Source organism: Brachionichthys hirsutus, unplaced genomic scaffold (assembly GCF_040956055.1).
Source record: "Brachionichthys hirsutus isolate HB-005 unplaced genomic scaffold, CSIRO-AGI_Bhir_v1 contig_647, whole genome shotgun sequence".
NCBI classification, from domain to species: Eukaryota; Metazoa; Chordata; class Actinopteri; order Lophiiformes; family Brachionichthyidae; genus Brachionichthys; species Brachionichthys hirsutus.
In genome coordinates, this window is record NW_027180359.1 from 129,158 (window position 1) to 147,536 (window position 18,379).

The window sequence follows — 18,379 nt, forward strand, 5'->3', positions numbered from 1 at the left end:
CACATTCTCTATCACTCCGCAATGTGTGACCCGAGGTACCTGAAGTCCTCTACCTTCTTTACGTCTATTCCTTGTAACTTCACTGTTTCCCCTGGGCCCTTCTCATTTACACACATGTCTTACTCCTGCTCACCTGCATTCCTCTATTTTCTAGTGTATACCTCTACTTCTCTAAATACTCCTCTACCTGCCCCCTGCAGATCACAATGCCATCTGCAAACATTATAATCCAAGGATATTCCAGCATTAGTTACTCATCTGCTGGAGGGTTGGCTAGAGTTTGTCTCATAAAAGCAATAAATTGAAGGAGATACAGTAGGACAAGACATTAAGGTGAAATATATAAACATTATTTGGCAAAGCCTGCCATTGGTCAGCTTAATTATACAGCTATATCTACAACATAAAGAGCTACGAATATTATGCAAAATTGCAAATAAAAGATTAAAACATTAAAAGCAGGAAAGTACGATAAGTTAAAAAAAAGTAAAAAGGGAGTTAGGGAAAATTTAAGGGACCAGTGTTGGAGTGAAATAATGACAATAATATAAATAGAAATCTTATAGAAATCGTATACATGTAATCGAGGAACACTCAGCATTTGGACATGCAGAGGGCACTGGGGATTTGTCAGGAAGGATAATTTCATTAAATTGTGATTTACATACTCAGTGGATCAGCCCATCCGAAATAGTTGCCTGGTGAAAGTGCAAACATTTAAAGTGAGATGTACAGTCAGAGGTCGTAGGGTTTGTGAAAATGAAAAAATAAAGTGCCCTTTAGTGGTAATGTTGTGTAATGTCATTTAAACTATGATTTAGTGCCACATTATGGAGAACAACAAGACAAAGGAAGTGAGAAGATATATATATATATATATATGAAATAAATAAATAACAGAAAGCCTGAGAATTATTATATATTGAATTAGCGCCATCTTGAGGCCAAGCATAGTATGGGCAGGTGGACTCACAACACTGGGAAGCTGCAAATGGCAATGGGCGACTTTGAACGACATCCTGAAGGGGAAACTGAAGAGGAGACAGTGGAAAATCAGTAGCATCAAGTACGTTCTTCCTGTTGCCAGGTTGTTATATTTCAACACCCAAATACCACTTCATAACATCTTCAATATCTTCAAAAGATATTCTAGCAATAGTATTATTATAGCATAGCATCATTACAAGATATGCAGCAAACAGGAACAAACAAGAGTGCTTTTGATAGTAAACAAAATACATTAATCTGATCTTTTATCTGTGAAGCAGGTTAGTATGTCACCTTGTTTATTGTTACAATACACAACTGTTACTTAAGTAAATTAAGCAATAAGATATTGATATTTCCATTTTACCTCATCATCCATTCCCATAGTGTTGATTTGTTCTAGCTTGCCTGTCCAGTATTGTGCCTCGTCGTCAGGGATGTCTGGTTAAAAAAAAGTGAACAAGTGTGTTGCAAGCAAACATGCACCTCCTGCTGCTTTTAGGAATCATATTCCTGATTCCTTTATTGGTAAACACCAAGAGAAAAGAGATTTTAAATGTTAACTTTCCTAACTTTCCGAAACAATATTCATCAAAACATCAAAAATGTTAAGTACAACAAAAAAGTGAAAAGAAAACAAATGTAAATACAAAGAGAAGGTAGAACTGGTATATCTAATCAACATTTACTTATGAAGTAATGGTTTAATATTTATAATTCTCCATTTAAACCAACCAATCAAACCATATCTATTGCCAATAATAATCATGCAGCGGCAAGAGGAAATAAGGAACCCAAGCACAGTTAGAATCTACACAATCTGAAATTGTGAATGTCAGACTGTTTCATAAATGAACTTTTACGCCATCTCCTGTTTTATGCTTGTCTGAGTGTGTGATTTATCTTTCAGTTTCTTCTTGATCTGAATGATAAACATGTCTGTATACTTCATACAGCCCTGTTTCGCCCTGGCATTATGATGTTCATTGATGTTGATGATTGATGTGCACCGTCCAATACAACAAATATGCACAAAATTATCTGACCATTCACACTTTTCAATAGGAACTGCTCTGTAGACAGACAAACAGTAAAGGCCACATACACAAAGACCGGGGCTTCAAAGAGATGCCGATCCACAGCTTCAATGAACAGTGGTACAGAGACAGACTCATGATGGCCTCCTGCAACCTTAAAAGGTTTTTTTAGACATACACCAGGCTTTAACTTTGATGCCTTTTGATCACAGAGCTTGAGCCCCATTTACGTTGGCTATGGAGACAGCGTACGTAGAGCAGCAGGAGCAGCAGGGGCAGCACGGCCCTCTGAGATTAAAGAGCGTTAAATTTGCTCCATTAAATTAAATTCATTCCACTGTTAATCCAAATTCTTCACTATCAATGTATTTACATAAAAAATGAGAAGAAATGTGACAGTAAAAGTTGACACCCGATGAATGTACACGTTTAGCCTCATTAAGCTCTTGCATCACATTTTGTTTTTGAGCTGCACAACATTACCATTTACTTCACACAAATAATATACAACCTACCCATGTAAATGTGAGCTTGTGCTCACAGAGCATGTTGTTAATGTGGTCTTTGTACTTTCTATTCTAGTTGAGATGACAGATCAATGAAACCTAGGGTTCCATAAGACAGCAACACATCATCAAGCGGGATGATCCCCCCCCCCGCGCAACCTTAAGAACAGACTGCTGACATTTTAGCTGGACGCATGAGTGATCTTTGTGTAGCTCAGTGGATCAACGCTCGGTTTGCCCTGCCCTGTAATGAGCATTGGAAAATAGCAAACTGTAGAGCATTGTGAGAAAATGAAAAAAAAAAAAAAAGATCGTAAACTGATATCTAACCAAAAGGCAGCTCGAAGCGAGTATCCAGCAGGACCCGGTGAGGTGTTGGGTTCTTGGTGCCATATATCTCATCTGCCTTCATCAGAACCTCTGCATCCAGAAGGATCCAATCGCCTGAGCCCTCCTGCAACCAGAAGCACGCAGTGATATTAACCTTTGCAAACAAATTAACATTTTTTTCTTGAATTTTCTCTGAATGGAAGCAAGTTAGTATTGTACTGTGTATTTAAAAAAGAAATCCCACTATTCGTAATGAGTACTTCTGTTTCTGTTTGTATGTTTTTTTTCTGGACTTCAGACGTGTGTGGGGGAATTGTCCTACCTCCTCTGATTGTTGTATACTCCTCAAAGGAATCCAAGCTGTCCCCACCATGGTGTCCCAGATGAGGCCTTTGTTCCACACTTCGACAATGAGGCCAAGGTCCAGCTGGTTGATTTCACTGAGGAAAATTATTCATATGTCAAGTATTGTCAAGCTTCGATAAACAAGGTGGAAAATATCAGTGGAAGTGCAAGACAACACCTGATTTGTTTGAGATTGTATTGAGGTGTAATATTTAAATCGCACACAAAACCTTTCAGTCACACTACACGTATTTACTGTCAGACCAGACCACCGGCTAACAAAGGCTACTTCCTGTTTTCCATGTTTTTATTAATCTAATATTCCATTCAAGCCTTAACACGCAATTCAAAGGGCTCAAAAAACAGCTTGATGACAGCAATTTGAAACGAGCCACATGGAAAGTGCATTTGCATATTCTCATCGGTGGCAGTTTACAACTATAAACAGGACAAACAAAAGGCAGATGAGAGGAAAGATAATCAAAGAGAGTGGATCACTGAGAGGAGAGGAGAACAGGGGTGGGTGATGAGCATGCAGGTGCAGAGGTGCAGGCTTTCAAAATGGCAAAGAACAAATGAATACAGCGATGGACTCAAATTAAACTGTTGCATATAATCCAACCAAGCAGATTTAAATATTTCATTTTAACACGCATTCACAAAACACTAACGCATCGTCACTAAATTAATCCTGTTTTCTAACTACGGTAAATGGAATTCGTTTTTTAACAGTCATCTGAGGTAGTCGTTAATCTTAAAATGTACTGTGTCTCTCAGAAAGGGTTTCAATTCCACTTAAAATAATTCTGAAATACAAAGGCTTAATTAAAAACTCCTAAAGCAAATATATATACATTTCAACAATAATAATAATTTAGTGTAGTAAACAAAGCAGGAGGGACACAGGTAACTTAGTTCTGTCTGAAGATAATCAAATGTGCCGACGTAATACCAAGACAAAGGACAAGTAATGATGTTTATTTGATCCAGAAGAAAATTACAAAAAAGGTTGTGGTTTGTTTGTGAACTGGCAGAAGTCACTGCTGCTTAATCAATTCCAATTCTATGGATTTGGTTGTTAATATTTAAACTTTTATTTGAATTACCCAATGGGAAAACTTTATTTTCACTTACAATTTTCTTTATAAACATGTAAATGGCCTGAGAGACTGTTAAGGTTACAACCCATGAAAATTAAAACGACAGATTTAGCTAACGTTGGGAAATTTGGAATCCCCATTTGTCAGGTTTTACTGAAGGCGAGTCATGACATTTATCATTCAATGGACCTTTGCTTAATTAACAGATGTTACCGAGCCGCATTTAGACGTAGCTGACGCATCATTAACGGACAGCAGAAGGATGAAGGCCTGGAAAAGCAAACAGTGTTGCAATGAGGGAGTGAACAAAAGACAAACAATGACACACATGCAACAACGCGTCGGCCCTGTTGTCGCCATAGATACCTTTATCAGGGAAAGTACCATGAGGAAATTAAACTAAAATAATAAATTGCTAGGAGGAATTGAGCAGCAGCTGTACACCAAGATAGACGAAAGATTTCCAATAAATTAGTCTCAGAGCTCCTGGATCATTTATTTCTAGATATTCCTGGCGATCCGGCTTCACCGAGTTGTCGGTCATTTATGTGTCATCGATGAATATCTTTTCTTCTCCAACGTGAGGTTCCAGTAGGACGCTTAGTCTACGATGAACTTGACATTTATTATAGCTGGAGATTAAAGTACAGTAATTAAAATTGAACTACTGTAGATCAATAAATCCTCCAGCATGGCACCACCGAGTCTGTGTTTGATAACTTACAACATGAAATCCTGTTCCCAGCAGGGCTGCTCCCCCCGCACGGTGATTGTTGTGCTTTTGACATTCTGCACCTTCAGCGTCACGTACGTGTTGAACTTGTCTGAAACAAACGGGGGAGGGGGGGGACGATGAAGAAAGAATTATGCATGTATAAAATGAATGAATGAGTGTCCAGACAGCACTTTCACCACAACATTTTCAACACTGTGAAGTTGAACATTTTAAAAGAATACAGGAAGCAGGTCAGATGATCAACTGATGGAACCAACCAGGGCCAGTTCTGCTTGGACTCTGGGAAGGTGAAAAACAACAACAACAACCAGTGCTCCTCTGAGAGAGAAAAACAAAGAGACAGACACATCTCCTGTCCTCATGATGCTGAGGCGAGCCAGGCCAGGCAGAGCAGCACACTGACCCTGTTAATCCAAAGAAAGCCAATCCATGCAGCCGATGGAAGCACTGGAGCCGACTGCGCCTGTTATGTCTCTCCCACACCGTCACCTGCAGCTTCTCTTGATGTGAAACATCCCCCCCTCTAAATGTGCACAGCAAAGGAAGCAGATCTGCTGATGACGTAATGGAGTGGACCTCACCCCTGACCTCCTAATACCGCTCAAAAGGTCTCCGCTCAACCTGACAATGAAAACTGAACATGAAATTCGCTCAGGTCACAGATGAAGGCAGCTTTTGCGACCGCGATCCCGAAGCAAAGATTCAATGTGACAAGTGGCCATTTTTATAGGAAATATCACTGCTGGAGCTCTTTTGAAGCTGGTCTGGATGCATTGAGAGCGTACTGGTTTCAGTCAGACCATGTTCAACTAGAAAAGCACCCGTAGAGACTGACCTCTGCCAAGCACCCCGAGTCCCCCTTTACTGTGATTTACACAAAAAGAATGGCCCCGCATTTATTTTATCTATATTTTTAGATTCCTTAACCATGAAGACAAACCTTTAGAAATTGGATTCACATTGATTTAATTATTAGTTTAGAAGTTCTTCACAAAAAGCATCACTTTCAGTAACGGCCGATTCTTCTGGATCTCGATCCGTAGCTTTTGAAGATTTTTCTTTGGAGGTCGGGGTGAAAATAAATCTTGAAATCTCTTGAAAAGTCAGCATACAAGTATTTTGTATTATTTCAACTCAACTATTCTTCATTCAGCCTTTTGCTAAAGTAAACAAATGAATGTAGTACATCCCCCTCCCCCAACACACACACACACACACACACACACATATGGGCGTATGGGAAATGAAAGTAAGGCATCAGCTGCTCCTTTGTTGACTGATCAGCTGACCACACTAAACAAAGATTTTCTTCGTTACCTTGGCAACATATTGAAACATTTACTCTGCACATAGCTGGTAACACAGCAGCCAGATAAGTAAATGCAGCTCAATGACGCAATGAGAACAATACACAGTTGACACAGGTGGATTCTTACAAATATTCCACTGACAGGACATAAATGAAGATCAAGCAATGCCTGCCAATGTGACTCAGTCTGAAAGCAGCAGCCATCCTCCCAGTGTGAGCCATGACCACAGGCCCAGCTCAGGTCATAGGGTGAGGCCCAGAGGAGACCGCTTCCTCCGCGAGAATGCAGGCTACTTTTCCTGTTTGTGGTTAAAGTACCGTAAGTCCACATTTTCCTCCCTGCTCTATAGGCTTCTTAATCTGTTGGCAGGTTGCCATTTCAAATGCAAACCACTCATCGATATTGCCTCAGCTGAGGCTCATTGGTGAGGAGGTCCTCCATCAGACTTTAGAACATGATGTGAGCAGCATAACTCAGATATGTGTCATGGAGACACAGATATCAATTTAAACAGAGCAATGTCAGAGCCCTCGGTTTCCTGTGGCGATCAGGGGAAACGTCACTGGCCCATCTAAGGTCACCTTCATTTCCAATGTCTATAGAAATATTCTTGAACACGGAGTTCCAGGGAATGACAAACACACCTCACAGCCTTACGTAAACTCTGAGGACTCTTCATATCTCCACCAAGGCCAAACAACTCCCCCGACATGCTCGAATGATTACGGCTCTACAGTATCAACATTAAATATTTCCTGTTATAGCTGCCATCAATCTTTAGGTTGTTAATGGAACCCTCCTAAAAAGGCAGAAGGACAAACCAGCACTGACAAAAATGTCCCTTCCTTCCTTCACATTCTTTCCTGTGCAGAGGAAGTGATTGTTATCAGAGAGGGGAAAAAAGAATCAGTTCCTCGAACCTGAAGGATCACTTTTCAATAAAGGACATCGTTTTCCAGTAGAAAATGAGAATTGAGATAAGATTAAGTTAATGCATATTTAATATAAAAAGACAGCTATTACAGTACCCACAGGCCCATTGTAGTACTACAGTAATCTGACGCCTCCCTTTTACTTTAGCGCAGAGGAACGTCAGTTGACTTTGTGTTTGTTGATATATCATGTTTCGAACAGGAGATTTCAACTTCCTTGAAAGACTTGATTGAGCAGGTTGTTAGTTCTTATCGGCTTTAACATCGATATCACAACGCAAAAATGTATTGCTATACATGCCCGAGTAAAAAAAAGGAATCAGATTCCGCACCAGGAGCAGCGTGAACTTGCAAATAAATAATCGAATGTGTTAAAATAAAAGCACATAAAAGTCCCTTCTCCTTTCACTCCACTCAATCGTAGCAGATCTATGAATATTTACAGAATGATCATAAACTTTGGAGCTCATGATAGACCATCAAAAACAAATCCAAAGTACTTGCCATGCAGCAACAAATGAGACTGATGTTTACATTTGTCCTGCGGAAGATGAATGGATTAAACGAATTAACCCTGATGTTTACTCTGGGACAGGTGTCACATGCGACGTGGCTCAGGGAAGGGAGGAGGGCAGGCAGCCGGTATTAGCAGACAATCGAGAGCTAATAACAACAGAGCTGCGAAGAAAAGACCCAAAGAAGAAGCTGGAAAAAAATACAGAACGGTCGAGGAAGTACACAAAGAATAAAATGCTGCAAAAATGCAGAGATTTGCTGGAAAATTCCATTTACAAATTATCCTCAAGACACGGTGGGGGGGGGGGGGGGGGCTGTGAATGAGTGTTAATTGTCAATTGTCTCTTACTACCGCACTGAAGCAAACGTCACAGGGTCTAGAGGAAGGCGTGAGGATGAACCCTGGAGGCGTTTGTAAAGGTGGAGGTGATGGGATTTTGGATTTAGCAGCCCCTGACTTCCAAATAAATGTAAATATGAACTGCAAACATATGGCTTGCTGTTCCCTAAATGCAATGGAGGACTGGGACAGGGTTAGTCTTCATACCGCCGAACCTTTGGATGATGGGAGAGGGAGGGAGGGAGGGAGGGAGAGACCAGACTGAAGACCGGTGATGCAAAGCGAGTAAACGTGAAGCACAAGTACCGGTACTCACCTGCTGGTCCTTGGAGTTTGGCCTTTTTCACTGCAAGACAAAATGAAAACAATGACTGGGACAGTTTGAATAGAGATTAAAAGGAAAAAAGTAAAGCTACTGAAATGTGATCTGATAATAACAGATCGGATCTCCTGCTATTTAAGCCGTGAGTCAGTAACTCATGACGGCCATTTGATGTAGAGCAGGAATACTTCACACGCAGATCAGCTTTGTTTTGGCGAGTGAAATTTTCATTAATGAACAAGAACATTCATGTTGCCATGGTTTTATGATGCACAAAATCATCACAACTCACCGTCTATAATCATGCCCACTGCGTAGTTTACACCCCCCCATTATGTAAACTCCTGATGGATAAACCTTCCAAATACAAGTGCATACAATCGATTAAACCCTCTGGAATAATAATCCCGTATTAGAAAGATCTCAGAAGACTTCCATCTCCCTTAGTGGGGCTTTGAGAAGTTCATAACCTGAGATCCAAAGTGGTATATAAAAAAAAAGCATGCATTGAAAGTTCTGATCAGCATCAGAATACCAAGTTGAATGAGTTGAGAGTGTAAAAATAAAGTAGCACCCGGATACACTTCCCATCTCCTTCAGGAAAACACTGTAGTTCAAGTGGAAAACACTTGCGGGTGTTTTTCGCTGTGTTTTTCAACCTCCTCTGACCCCTTGATACTTCTACAATAATGGTTATGGGATTGTGAAGCGCTTTGGAGGGGATTAATTGTGATTGCTGTGGGAGAGTTGTGTGTGTTCAGGCATGCATCCTACTAAATCTCTAGAGCCTGAGAGGACAGATGGGCGGGACGGGATGATGGAGGCACAGACGATGTGCTCATATTTTCATCCGACGTTCCCCGTCCTCTTTACTGTGCATGTTAAAACAACTGGGACAAAGAAGTATGTGTTCACCCGAGTCTGTCCAAAGCTGAAACACCACCCACAAATATCCACTAAAGTACAAAAAAACTTCTTCTTCTTTTTAATCTCCCTCAGTGCTAGCTTTTCAGATCTCCAGAAAAAAAGTGCCACGACTTCTGAAGTATTTCCTGTTTTCTACACGCTTCACTATGAGGTGGAGAGGAAACGGCGGACATTTTCCCATAAGGTTCTGACGCTGGGGCAAACGGGCCGCACAGAGATCTTATGTATTAATTTGCATAATGTGATTTATGGTTGTGGGACACTCGGCTGAAGGAAACAAACCAGGGGGCCATTATGGTGGAAACTGATGCTATCATGTTCTGTCCTGGCCACTCCAAGGCTAGAGGGGCCATTTAGCTCACCATTTGTCAGAGCTAGTTGCACCATTACCCTTTCAAGCTACTGCTTCTTGTTCATCTCGTCTTGTTTTTCTTTCCATTTGATCAATCTGCCGCAAAATTCAAACGTGCTTAAACGAGTGTGCATGTTTGGAATTTCAGGCCATTCAATCAAATCTCATCAAATTTGGACCGTCTTGCAAATCTTTGCTGCAGAATGCTCAATAAAAGACCAAATGAAGTTAAGTTAACACAGTTGAGTGACTTTGTTTCCAACGCTTTTACATCCTGATGAGCCGACCTGGTACTCCAGTCAAAGACGTTTTGTGGGTTTTAAAAGACATGGACAAGGTTTAGAGGAAATCATCAGTGGAAGGTCTGATAGAAGGCAGGAGAGCACAAACAGGATGTGTGTGTGTGAGAGAGAGAGAGAGAGAGAGAGAGAAAGCAACAGATGGCCAGGGGATTACCGCCTCAATCTCTAAGCGCTCGCTCTCCATCGCTGCCTCTTCCCCTCATAATTCCACTATTCTGCTCGCTACATTCGCTCAGCCCAACTGCTCTTCTACTAATCTCAGTGCAACGTCTCCGATTCTCATCCTTTATCAAATTACCTTCCATACCAACCTAACCTATTTAGTCGACCGAAGAGAGATTAGGAAGTGTGCTGTTGAGGCAGTTGTTACTGACTTGAACTCTCTCCAGAGTCGTTCAGAGGTTCATCACGTTGCTGCTTCTACTCTTATCGTTTTCACCGGTGGAGCAGTAAAACGAAAATGAATCAGTCAACAAAAGGTTCAGCGATACATGAAAACACACTCAGCATCATCTATGATGAGTTGGCAATAACTCTGCCAGCACCAATCGATTATAAAGTGATACAGCATAGCGACCTTTCACTGCCACTGATGTTCAGTGCTAAAATGATTCATTTCTCAATCGCTTTGATGATTAGACATCATCATCATCATCCTCTGTCCACCATGTGAGTTACTTCAGACCAAGAATGACTGTTGCTACAAGAGCATCCTTTAAAAAAAACATGTGAGCTCTTGCCTTGCCTGGCGACTGCGCTCGGAATCCATGAAAATGTATGTTTCTGTTGTTTTCCACGCGTCGCTCTCCAGTGTCAGGAAATACCACATTCCGTGCCACCGAAGCGATCGTGTGTCTGCATCCGACGCCTCTAATCCTGCAGCATGAAAGGGTCCATCCGAGCCACGTTTCCTGTCAGCCCTCCCCCTAATCCACAGCAGGAGTCTCCCACACATGTCCAATTGTGAGGGCAACCACTCTTCTTGTTGCGTAAAACCATCGCCATGGAGATGAAACATCCCAATTAGCAATCAATAAAAGCAACACCGTCAACCTGGGCTTTCAGAGGACGAGTCACATTAAGCTCTTCTGCTTGCATCTAAGCGGTGAGCGTGCACGTTCTATAAGCGACGCCTCATTTTGAATAAAACTCTTCATTGGAAGATAACATTGGGGCGAACTTCAAATCCTTCCCTTTCAAATGTTTGTGCCCTGACTCATGATCCCTACAGTGTCCTGTTTGTTCTATCTATTAGGGAATATCTACAATGATTTTAGTATATCCCCATAGGATATAATCAAACTGTCCAAACATATAGTAAGTGGTAAATAATGATCTGTACTTATATACTGCTTTTTATAATTGTATATGAAACTGACATTTAGGAAAGACAAGCCACTAAACAATGTACCCACCTGTTGCATTCATTTCTATTTAGTTCATTTCTCCATGAAAACATGCATCGAGAACTTTGCTCCATCGACTACGGTACTTTTATTGCTGGGGGGGGGGGGGGGGGGGGAGCCGTTCAAGGAGAGTCAGTTTCTGCTCCACTGGGCAGAAAATTCCCAAAATGTTTCAATCCTAAAAAGTTTACTTGTGATTTAAGTTTCATGAAAATCCATGACTTTTTTTTTTTAAGGAAAATGACAGGTATAATGGTTCGCACATGAAACACATCCCAGAGCCACCACTCTATCTAGAACCCCTGCAAACTTCACTGGATTATTTTCCTCCGTGTGTCCAACTGCTTCAACAAGTTTCATGGATATCCATCAAGCAATTTTGGCCGAATGTTGCCAACGTTCAGATAAACAGAGTCATTACTGAACCTCCTTGGTGACGAGTGATAGAGATAAACCCCTGCAGGTGGTCTGGGGGTCGACACAAGAACGAGAAGGATCGTTTTGGAATAGGTCTCCACTGTTGTTGAATATCTGCATATCTGAGAGGTGAGGACTGACACTTGAACATTTGCTAAGGCACTTTGGGAAAGGCAAGATCATGACAGAAGGTGTTTGCCTGATTGCATAAGCACGAGGGGGAGGGGTTTGAAGAAAGAGCAGTTGCAGGTTGCTATTTGACATTAGTCATGTCTCTCTGTGATGAGAAGCAAGGCCTGAAATCCCAACTGCCTTTTGAATTCAACATTTTAATTCAAAATACAAGATGGTGGAGTCAATGCTGTCAGCGACGATGAAGCACAACAAAAAGAACAGCTCATCTCTATTTATCACAGCGAACCCAAATGAGAGGACGTTTTCTGCTTGAGATAATTACTCCCACTTCTTAAAGTCTATTCCTTGTAACTTCCCTGTTTTACTCCTGCTCACCTTCATTCCTCTCTTTTCTAGAGCAGAACTCCACTTCTCTAAATCCTCCTCTACCTGCTCTCACTGCAGACCACAGTGTCATCTGCAAACATCATATCCCAAGGAGCTTCCTGTCTCACCTCATCTGTTAGTCGATCCATCACCATGGCAAACAAAAAGGGGCTCAGATCTGATCCCTGGTGCATCCCACCTCTACACTAAACTCCCCCGTTACTCCTACTGCACACTTCACTGCTGTCCTACATGTTCTGAACTACTCTGACATACTTCTCTGCCACTCCAGACTTCTTCATGCAAAACAAACAAACAAATAAAAGTGTCATCTTTACAACAATGTCTGTGATGACAAGGTCATTTAGGAGATAATGCTCTGTACTTAAAGCTTGAAATAAATGATGACATGAAATGATGACATGATTCTCTAACCTTTCACCTCCTCCTGGCAGCACCGTACCAAACTGCTGGGCACAGACACCGCATATTGCATAAGCTGCTTTCCTGCAGTGAATGATGCTCGAGCCGGCAGGGATTGCCCTCCCATTTTTTGGATTAACTTTTACCATGTTTTGAAAGAAGTCACTTATTGTACTGTACTGTACTATCTTGTGTACTCATTTACATTTTCTGGTGTACTCATTTCAGTTTTCTGGTGTGTGTGTATATATATATATATGGATTGGATAATAGCATTCAAGATAAATCTCAGATAGTTTATCATTGATTGAGTTTGTGTGATTCCAATACGACTGCTTCCGTATTATTTCCATTCACATTATCACTAAGCTTTCGTTTTATTTATATATTATTTATTAAATAGCGTTTTTCATCACCTATAAATCAGTTGGTTTCATAGATTTCAGCACTTATCTCTGAACTATTCTAACCTGAACCGTTTTCTCCTCATCGCTTTAAACCTCAGATCTCTGTCCACCTCGGGTCAGAAACAGCTGGAATGGCAAAGCATGGAAATCTCAGTGTTTCACTTTGTGTCCTGGTTCAGAACACAACTTCAAACTTGTGTTCATTAATCTTAATAAGCGTAATATATATATATATATATATATAAAATAAAAACACGACAGGAAAAATGTTGCTGCTTTCCAGTTTTCAGAAAAGTTAAGCGACACATCCTGCCATAAAACCTGCTCATTGCCATCACCAAACAGAACACAACATAGTTGTTTTCAAGTTTAAATCCAACACACCTGTTTTTAATTACATTAAGAAATTAAAATGAAATTAAAACTCACCTCTGACACACAGTAACGACATGGCAAGGGGGGGATAATCCAGCACTTTGACACTGTCTGTTGAGCGGGCGGAAATTCACTCTGTCATTGTTACACGCCAGTTATATTTCACGCTGTGTTTTGGTTCCGACTCGATGTTTACAGGAGTTCCGCCGCCGGGCAGAGAGCGGCGGCCGCCATTCCACGGCCACAGCATTATTTAAAACTCTCACAAGCTCGCCGGACTGACGGACAACCTCAGAGGGCATCGAGGGAGGGCGGGTCGGGGGAGAAGCACGTGTCACTGGCGTCCGACACACCCAATCAGAATACAGGACAGCGTTTGAGGGCGGGGTATGTGATGAATGTCTGACCAATCGCTAGACGGTTCGGATGAGGAAACAGGTGACGCGTTCAATAGACACCTGTTGTCTTTCGGGACAGTGAACGTTTCATTTGCAGTCGCTTTTGGAGACATTATATTTGTTTATTGTTTTTATTGCTTGTAAAAATAAAACAACATTCTAAATACTTTATAGACTACGTTTTCACGCAAGTTGTATTGTTGTGAATGTGAAATACTTCATCATTTTTCAACACCTAATTGTTCCCGCTTTATTAGTTTAATCTTATTCACCAATTAGTTACCAGTTTATCAGTGCAGTATCCCCACACATTTAATTGCTTTCTTCTGAGGTGTAAATGTTTTTAAAACGACTATTTTCATATCTGTTGTCTTTATCATTTGGACGTTCGCCGTGTGTTTTGGCCGGTCACGTTTAATAACTCCTTTTTACAAAATAAATAAATAATAATCATAAGTAAAAGGCCGCTGCATATATATAATATATACATATAGCTGAATTCTCAACGTTTTACTTTTTATTTTGTCCTCGTGATTATATGACCCATGTGCCTCTTGAACAGTCACGATATAAACACGAGCAACAACTTCGAATTTGGTCAATCCGAGTAATATCTATCGATTACGGACCTTCAATTTAGGAACACCAACAGCGCTCCGCTGCTGTAATGACAGTGGGTCCTGTCAGTAACTGTATGTATGTATGTATGTATGTATGTATGTATGTATGTATAAAAAGCGCAGAAAACTAAAAAGCTGTTCTGATATTGTGGCAGCGGAACCATAGCGCGTCGCTCGTGTATCCCCCGGAATATTCACTGGTGCACCACTGATGTAACTTTCATTTCCGGATTAGGGTCAGATACGAGTACAGAGTGTGGTTCGAGTACCGTTTATAAGCTGAACTTTCTTTTTGCAGTGACTTTTGTCTTTAGTAATCGATGCTGCGGACGCTGTGTCGCGCCGGCGGGGCTCTCCTGCAGGTAATAAAGCCGCGATCATCGCGCTAATTCACTGACTGAACGTTTACAAGCGTCGCTGAAGATGGCGTCATTCAGCGTGTTGATAATCGATGTCGGGGACTCCTTTCATCAGGAAGTCGAGTTAAGTTAGCGAGGCAGACACTAACGCGCTTCGATCTATGCAGAGACGTAATGGAGGAATTAAATACAGTCGCATACTGAGTTCATTCATTCATTCACCGCAATCACCGGGTCGCGGCAATTCAGTGTCACCAATCCGCGTCCTCCTTGCTGTGAGGCAACAGCGCTAACCACTGCGCCCTGGGTTATATATTTTTAAGCTTTAGCGGTTACATTTATTAAGACACAAATGTGATATCTGCTGTGAGTTTCAGCCCTCTCTGCAGCAAAATAAATGATTTAAAATCCGTTACCATTGTTTTGAAAAATATGCCTTCGTGAAGCTGAAAAGCGACACTCTGGATGTGTTTTTCTTTCTTTTTTTTATTTTGTGTCTCTATAGCAAACCCAGAGGACCGGGCCGAGGTTGTGGGTTACGCCAGCCCAGCAGCGATGGGCATCCACTCTGCCCATGAACACTGTGGTCTTGTTTGTGCCCCAACAGGAAGCCTGGGTGGTTGAGAGAATGGGCCGATTCCACCGAATCTTAGAGCCGGTATCACCTTAAAACCTCTGAAGATCCCTGCTCAAAGAGCACTGGTGTCGTCCGTTACAGAAGAGAACATCCAACGCTCAATAACCTTTTCATGTTTCGTAGGGCTTAAACTTCCTCATACCTGTTCTCGACAGAATTCGTTATGTGCAAAGTCTCAAAGAGATTGTCATTGATGTCCCGGAGCAGTCCGCAGTGTCTCTCGGTAAGGTGCCATTATGGTGTCACGTTCTCAGCAATGTGCCGCCGGAGTTGATTTTAAATGAGTGAATGGTGCGTTTCAGATAATGTCACGCTACAGATTGACGGAGTTCTTTATTTAAGGATCCTCGACCCCTTTAAGGTACGCTGTTAATCATTGCAGACTATCTGCACCGCTCTGGTGCGATATTCAGATCAAAGCCACACAAATGTCAGTTTTATCTCGTGAAACAACTTGTGCTTGTTCCCAGGCCAGTTATGGCGTTGAGGATCCGGAGTATGCTGTCACACAGTTGGCACAGACCACCATGCGCTCGGAATTGGGCAAACTCACGCTGGACAAAGTGTTCAGAGTAATGACAAACCGCCGCTCTGTCTCCTATTTGTTCTCACAGCGTGAATCGTAAGTGCGGTCACAACTTTTTTTATTTATTTATTTGCTTTCATTTTAAAGGAGCGGGAGTCTCTCAACGCCAACATTGTTCACTCCATCAACCAGGCTTCTGATGAATGGGGAATCCGTTGCCTCCGCTATGAAATCAAGGATATTCATGTTCCGCCTCGTGTTAAAGAATCCATGCAGATGCAGGTGGGGCAATCAGAATGTATTTCCAATTTTATTTGGTTCAAGACTAGGCAGCCTAGACCACATGGGAGAACGAAATTGTTGCTGCTCAAAGCTTTTACACAAAATACCGCAATTTTACTATCTGGGTTACACACAGGAACCAGATTGTGCACTCACTCTTATTCTTTAGCATCTTTTGTTACCACAATCACTTGAAACATGAAGTTAGGCAGGAGTCTTTGATAATACCTTACAGCTAATCTAAAGCAGAGATGCTCTCATGGCTGCAACCCATCTTGTATTCCTAGAATTATATTTATCTCAAGCGAGTAAAACATCTCCTACTCTTACTGATACACAAATATACACATTGCTGTGTTCCGATTTGATCATTATTATGTTTTCAATTGTCCACTGTGGATTATTTGATGCTCAAACATGTGGTGCTAGAACAGAAGCTCCTGTTTGCATCATTGAAAAGAACTTACAAACAGCTCTTGAGGATAAAAAGAGAATTTGTGTGCAGGCACAAGATGGCAGTAACCACTCACACAATGTGCAGACCTCAGACATCGCTCACATCAGTCAATTGTGATGGAAGGAAGCACACTCGCACCACAAAAGCTTTTCACAATAAAACCCATTCACTTCGGGGCCTGTATGTATAATTTCCCCATGCTGGATGAATTAATAGAACTTTCTTTCGTTCTAAACGGTGTTTATTACAACCCTGTAGGTGGAGGCTGAGCGCAAGAAGAGAGCCACAGTACTGGAGTCTGAGGGGACGAGGGAATCGGCCATTAACATTGCAGAGGGTCGTAAACAAGCCCAGATTCTGGCCTCGGAGGGGGAAAAAGCAGAGAAGATAAATGAAGCTGCTGGTGGGTGCACCTGCAGATCTAGTCCAGTTGTTTTATATCTGAAGCATTAATGTAGCTGCTGTGCTTCAAAGGACAAATGTTATCTGCTTCTATTTCTGCTGCTGTATGTGGGGATTTCACTTGAAGTAAAAAAATAATTGCTAATATTTCCAATTGATGATTTTCCCTTCAGGTGAGGCGCAGGCAGTTTTGGCCAAAGCAGAGGCGAAATCAAAAGCTATTCGTCTTTTGTCAGCGGCTCTGACGGAGCGGGTAAGGATAAGCCTTTTTGATTTCTTTTCAGATAACCATGATTACCGGTTTTCCAGTTCTCACCATTTTCATTGCGTTTTGTTCAGAATGGAAACGCCGCAGCCTCCTTAACGGTGGCCGAGCAGTACGTCTCTGCCTTCTCCAACCTTGCCAAAGAGTCCAACACCATTCTTCTGCCCACCAATACCGGTGACATGAGCGGAATGGTCTCTCAGGTATTTCTTCATTTACATTTTGGATTTGAAATGTCATCAGAGAGAGTGTCTTTATGGTTTTGTTTTCTTGTGTTGCTACAAAAGTGTTTTGAGTTTCCTCTTTTCTCACACTCAGGCTATGGCCATTTATGGAACGCTGGCGAAAACGAGCTTAAAGTCGGCACCAGAAGCAGTGGAGGAGAACAGCGTCAAGCTTGCAAATGAATCATCAGCGACTGATGAAAACAGACCTTATGAATAAACTTCAAGTTGAAAATGGCAGGACAAGCAGTTTGTGTTTCAGTTATTGAGCCTCCAAGGTGCAGCTCTGTGAGAATGATCTCAAGCAGATCAGAAGGGAAAAGCTTTCAGGAAGTCTGTCTTAGTGTTCTCTGAAAATCAATTATTTTTTTCTAAGATGATTTTAATTAATCAATGACTATTACTAATTCTCAGTTATTGTCACCAGATGTCAGCCAGAAATGCTCATTTTAATGGCTTTGAGAGGCTGACGTGGAGAAATTGAAGTCAGGATTCGACATGCGTTAGCCTCACTTTCCATAAATAAAATCTTGGTGTGCAGTATCAGATTTGTGTAAGTCATTATTTTTGTGCATTAGATCTGTAGAGGCATGCGTTATTACATCAACCCAAATGGAACTGGGTGATTTAATTTTGAA

At 41.5% G+C, this 18,379-nt stretch overlaps 2 protein-coding genes across 2 annotated transcripts in view; one reads left to right on the forward strand and one right to left on the reverse strand.

Annotated features, from left to right (window-relative positions):
- Positions 1-13,647, reverse strand: part of LOC137914013 (protein unc-13 homolog B-like) — a 47,304-nt gene extending 33,657 nt beyond the window's left edge. The window contains exons 1-7 of the mRNA XM_068757631.1: positions 13,626-13,647; positions 8,456-8,485; positions 5,030-5,129; positions 3,183-3,300; positions 2,861-2,984; positions 1,355-1,428; positions 974-1,031 (exon numbers count right to left, since the gene is read on the reverse strand). Of these exons, the coding sequence (XP_068613732.1) occupies positions 974-1,031; positions 1,355-1,428; positions 2,861-2,984; positions 3,183-3,300; positions 5,030-5,129; positions 8,456-8,485; positions 13,626-13,647 (526 nt within the window). The remainder of the gene's footprint in view (positions 1-973; positions 1,032-1,354; positions 1,429-2,860; positions 2,985-3,182; positions 3,301-5,029; positions 5,130-8,455; positions 8,486-13,625) is intronic.
- Positions 13,648-14,824: 1,177 nt separating this feature from the next.
- Positions 14,825-18,244, forward strand: LOC137914009 (stomatin-like protein 2, mitochondrial). The gene is made up of 10 exons (XM_068757628.1): positions 14,825-14,951; positions 15,454-15,606; positions 15,709-15,808; positions 15,888-15,946; positions 16,056-16,157; positions 16,259-16,393; positions 17,109-17,253; positions 17,426-17,505; positions 17,592-17,720; positions 17,836-18,244. Exons 1-10 carry the CDS (start codon positions 14,910-14,912, stop codon positions 17,959-17,961), a joined length of 1,071 nt encoding a protein of 356 aa, XP_068613729.1. The 5' UTR covers positions 14,825-14,909; the 3' UTR covers positions 17,962-18,244.
- The last annotated feature ends 135 nt before the right edge of the window (positions 18,245-18,379 follow it).

What these genes read in the sequence shown, in the direction of transcription:
- LOC137914009 (XM_068757628.1), top strand. Translation starts at nt 14,910, where the DNA reads ATGCTGCGGACGCTGTGTCGCGCCGGCGGGGCTCTCCTGCAG. An exon ending in GGATCCTCGACCCCTTTAAG is followed by an intron (nt 15,947 to 16,055) that starts GTACGCTGTTAA and finishes GCTTGTTCCCAG; the next exon opens with GCCAGTTATGGCGTTGAGGA. An exon ending in AAGAATCCATGCAGATGCAG is followed by an intron (nt 16,394 to 17,108) that starts GTGGGGCAATCA and finishes ACAACCCTGTAG; the next exon opens with GTGGAGGCTGAGCGCAAGAA.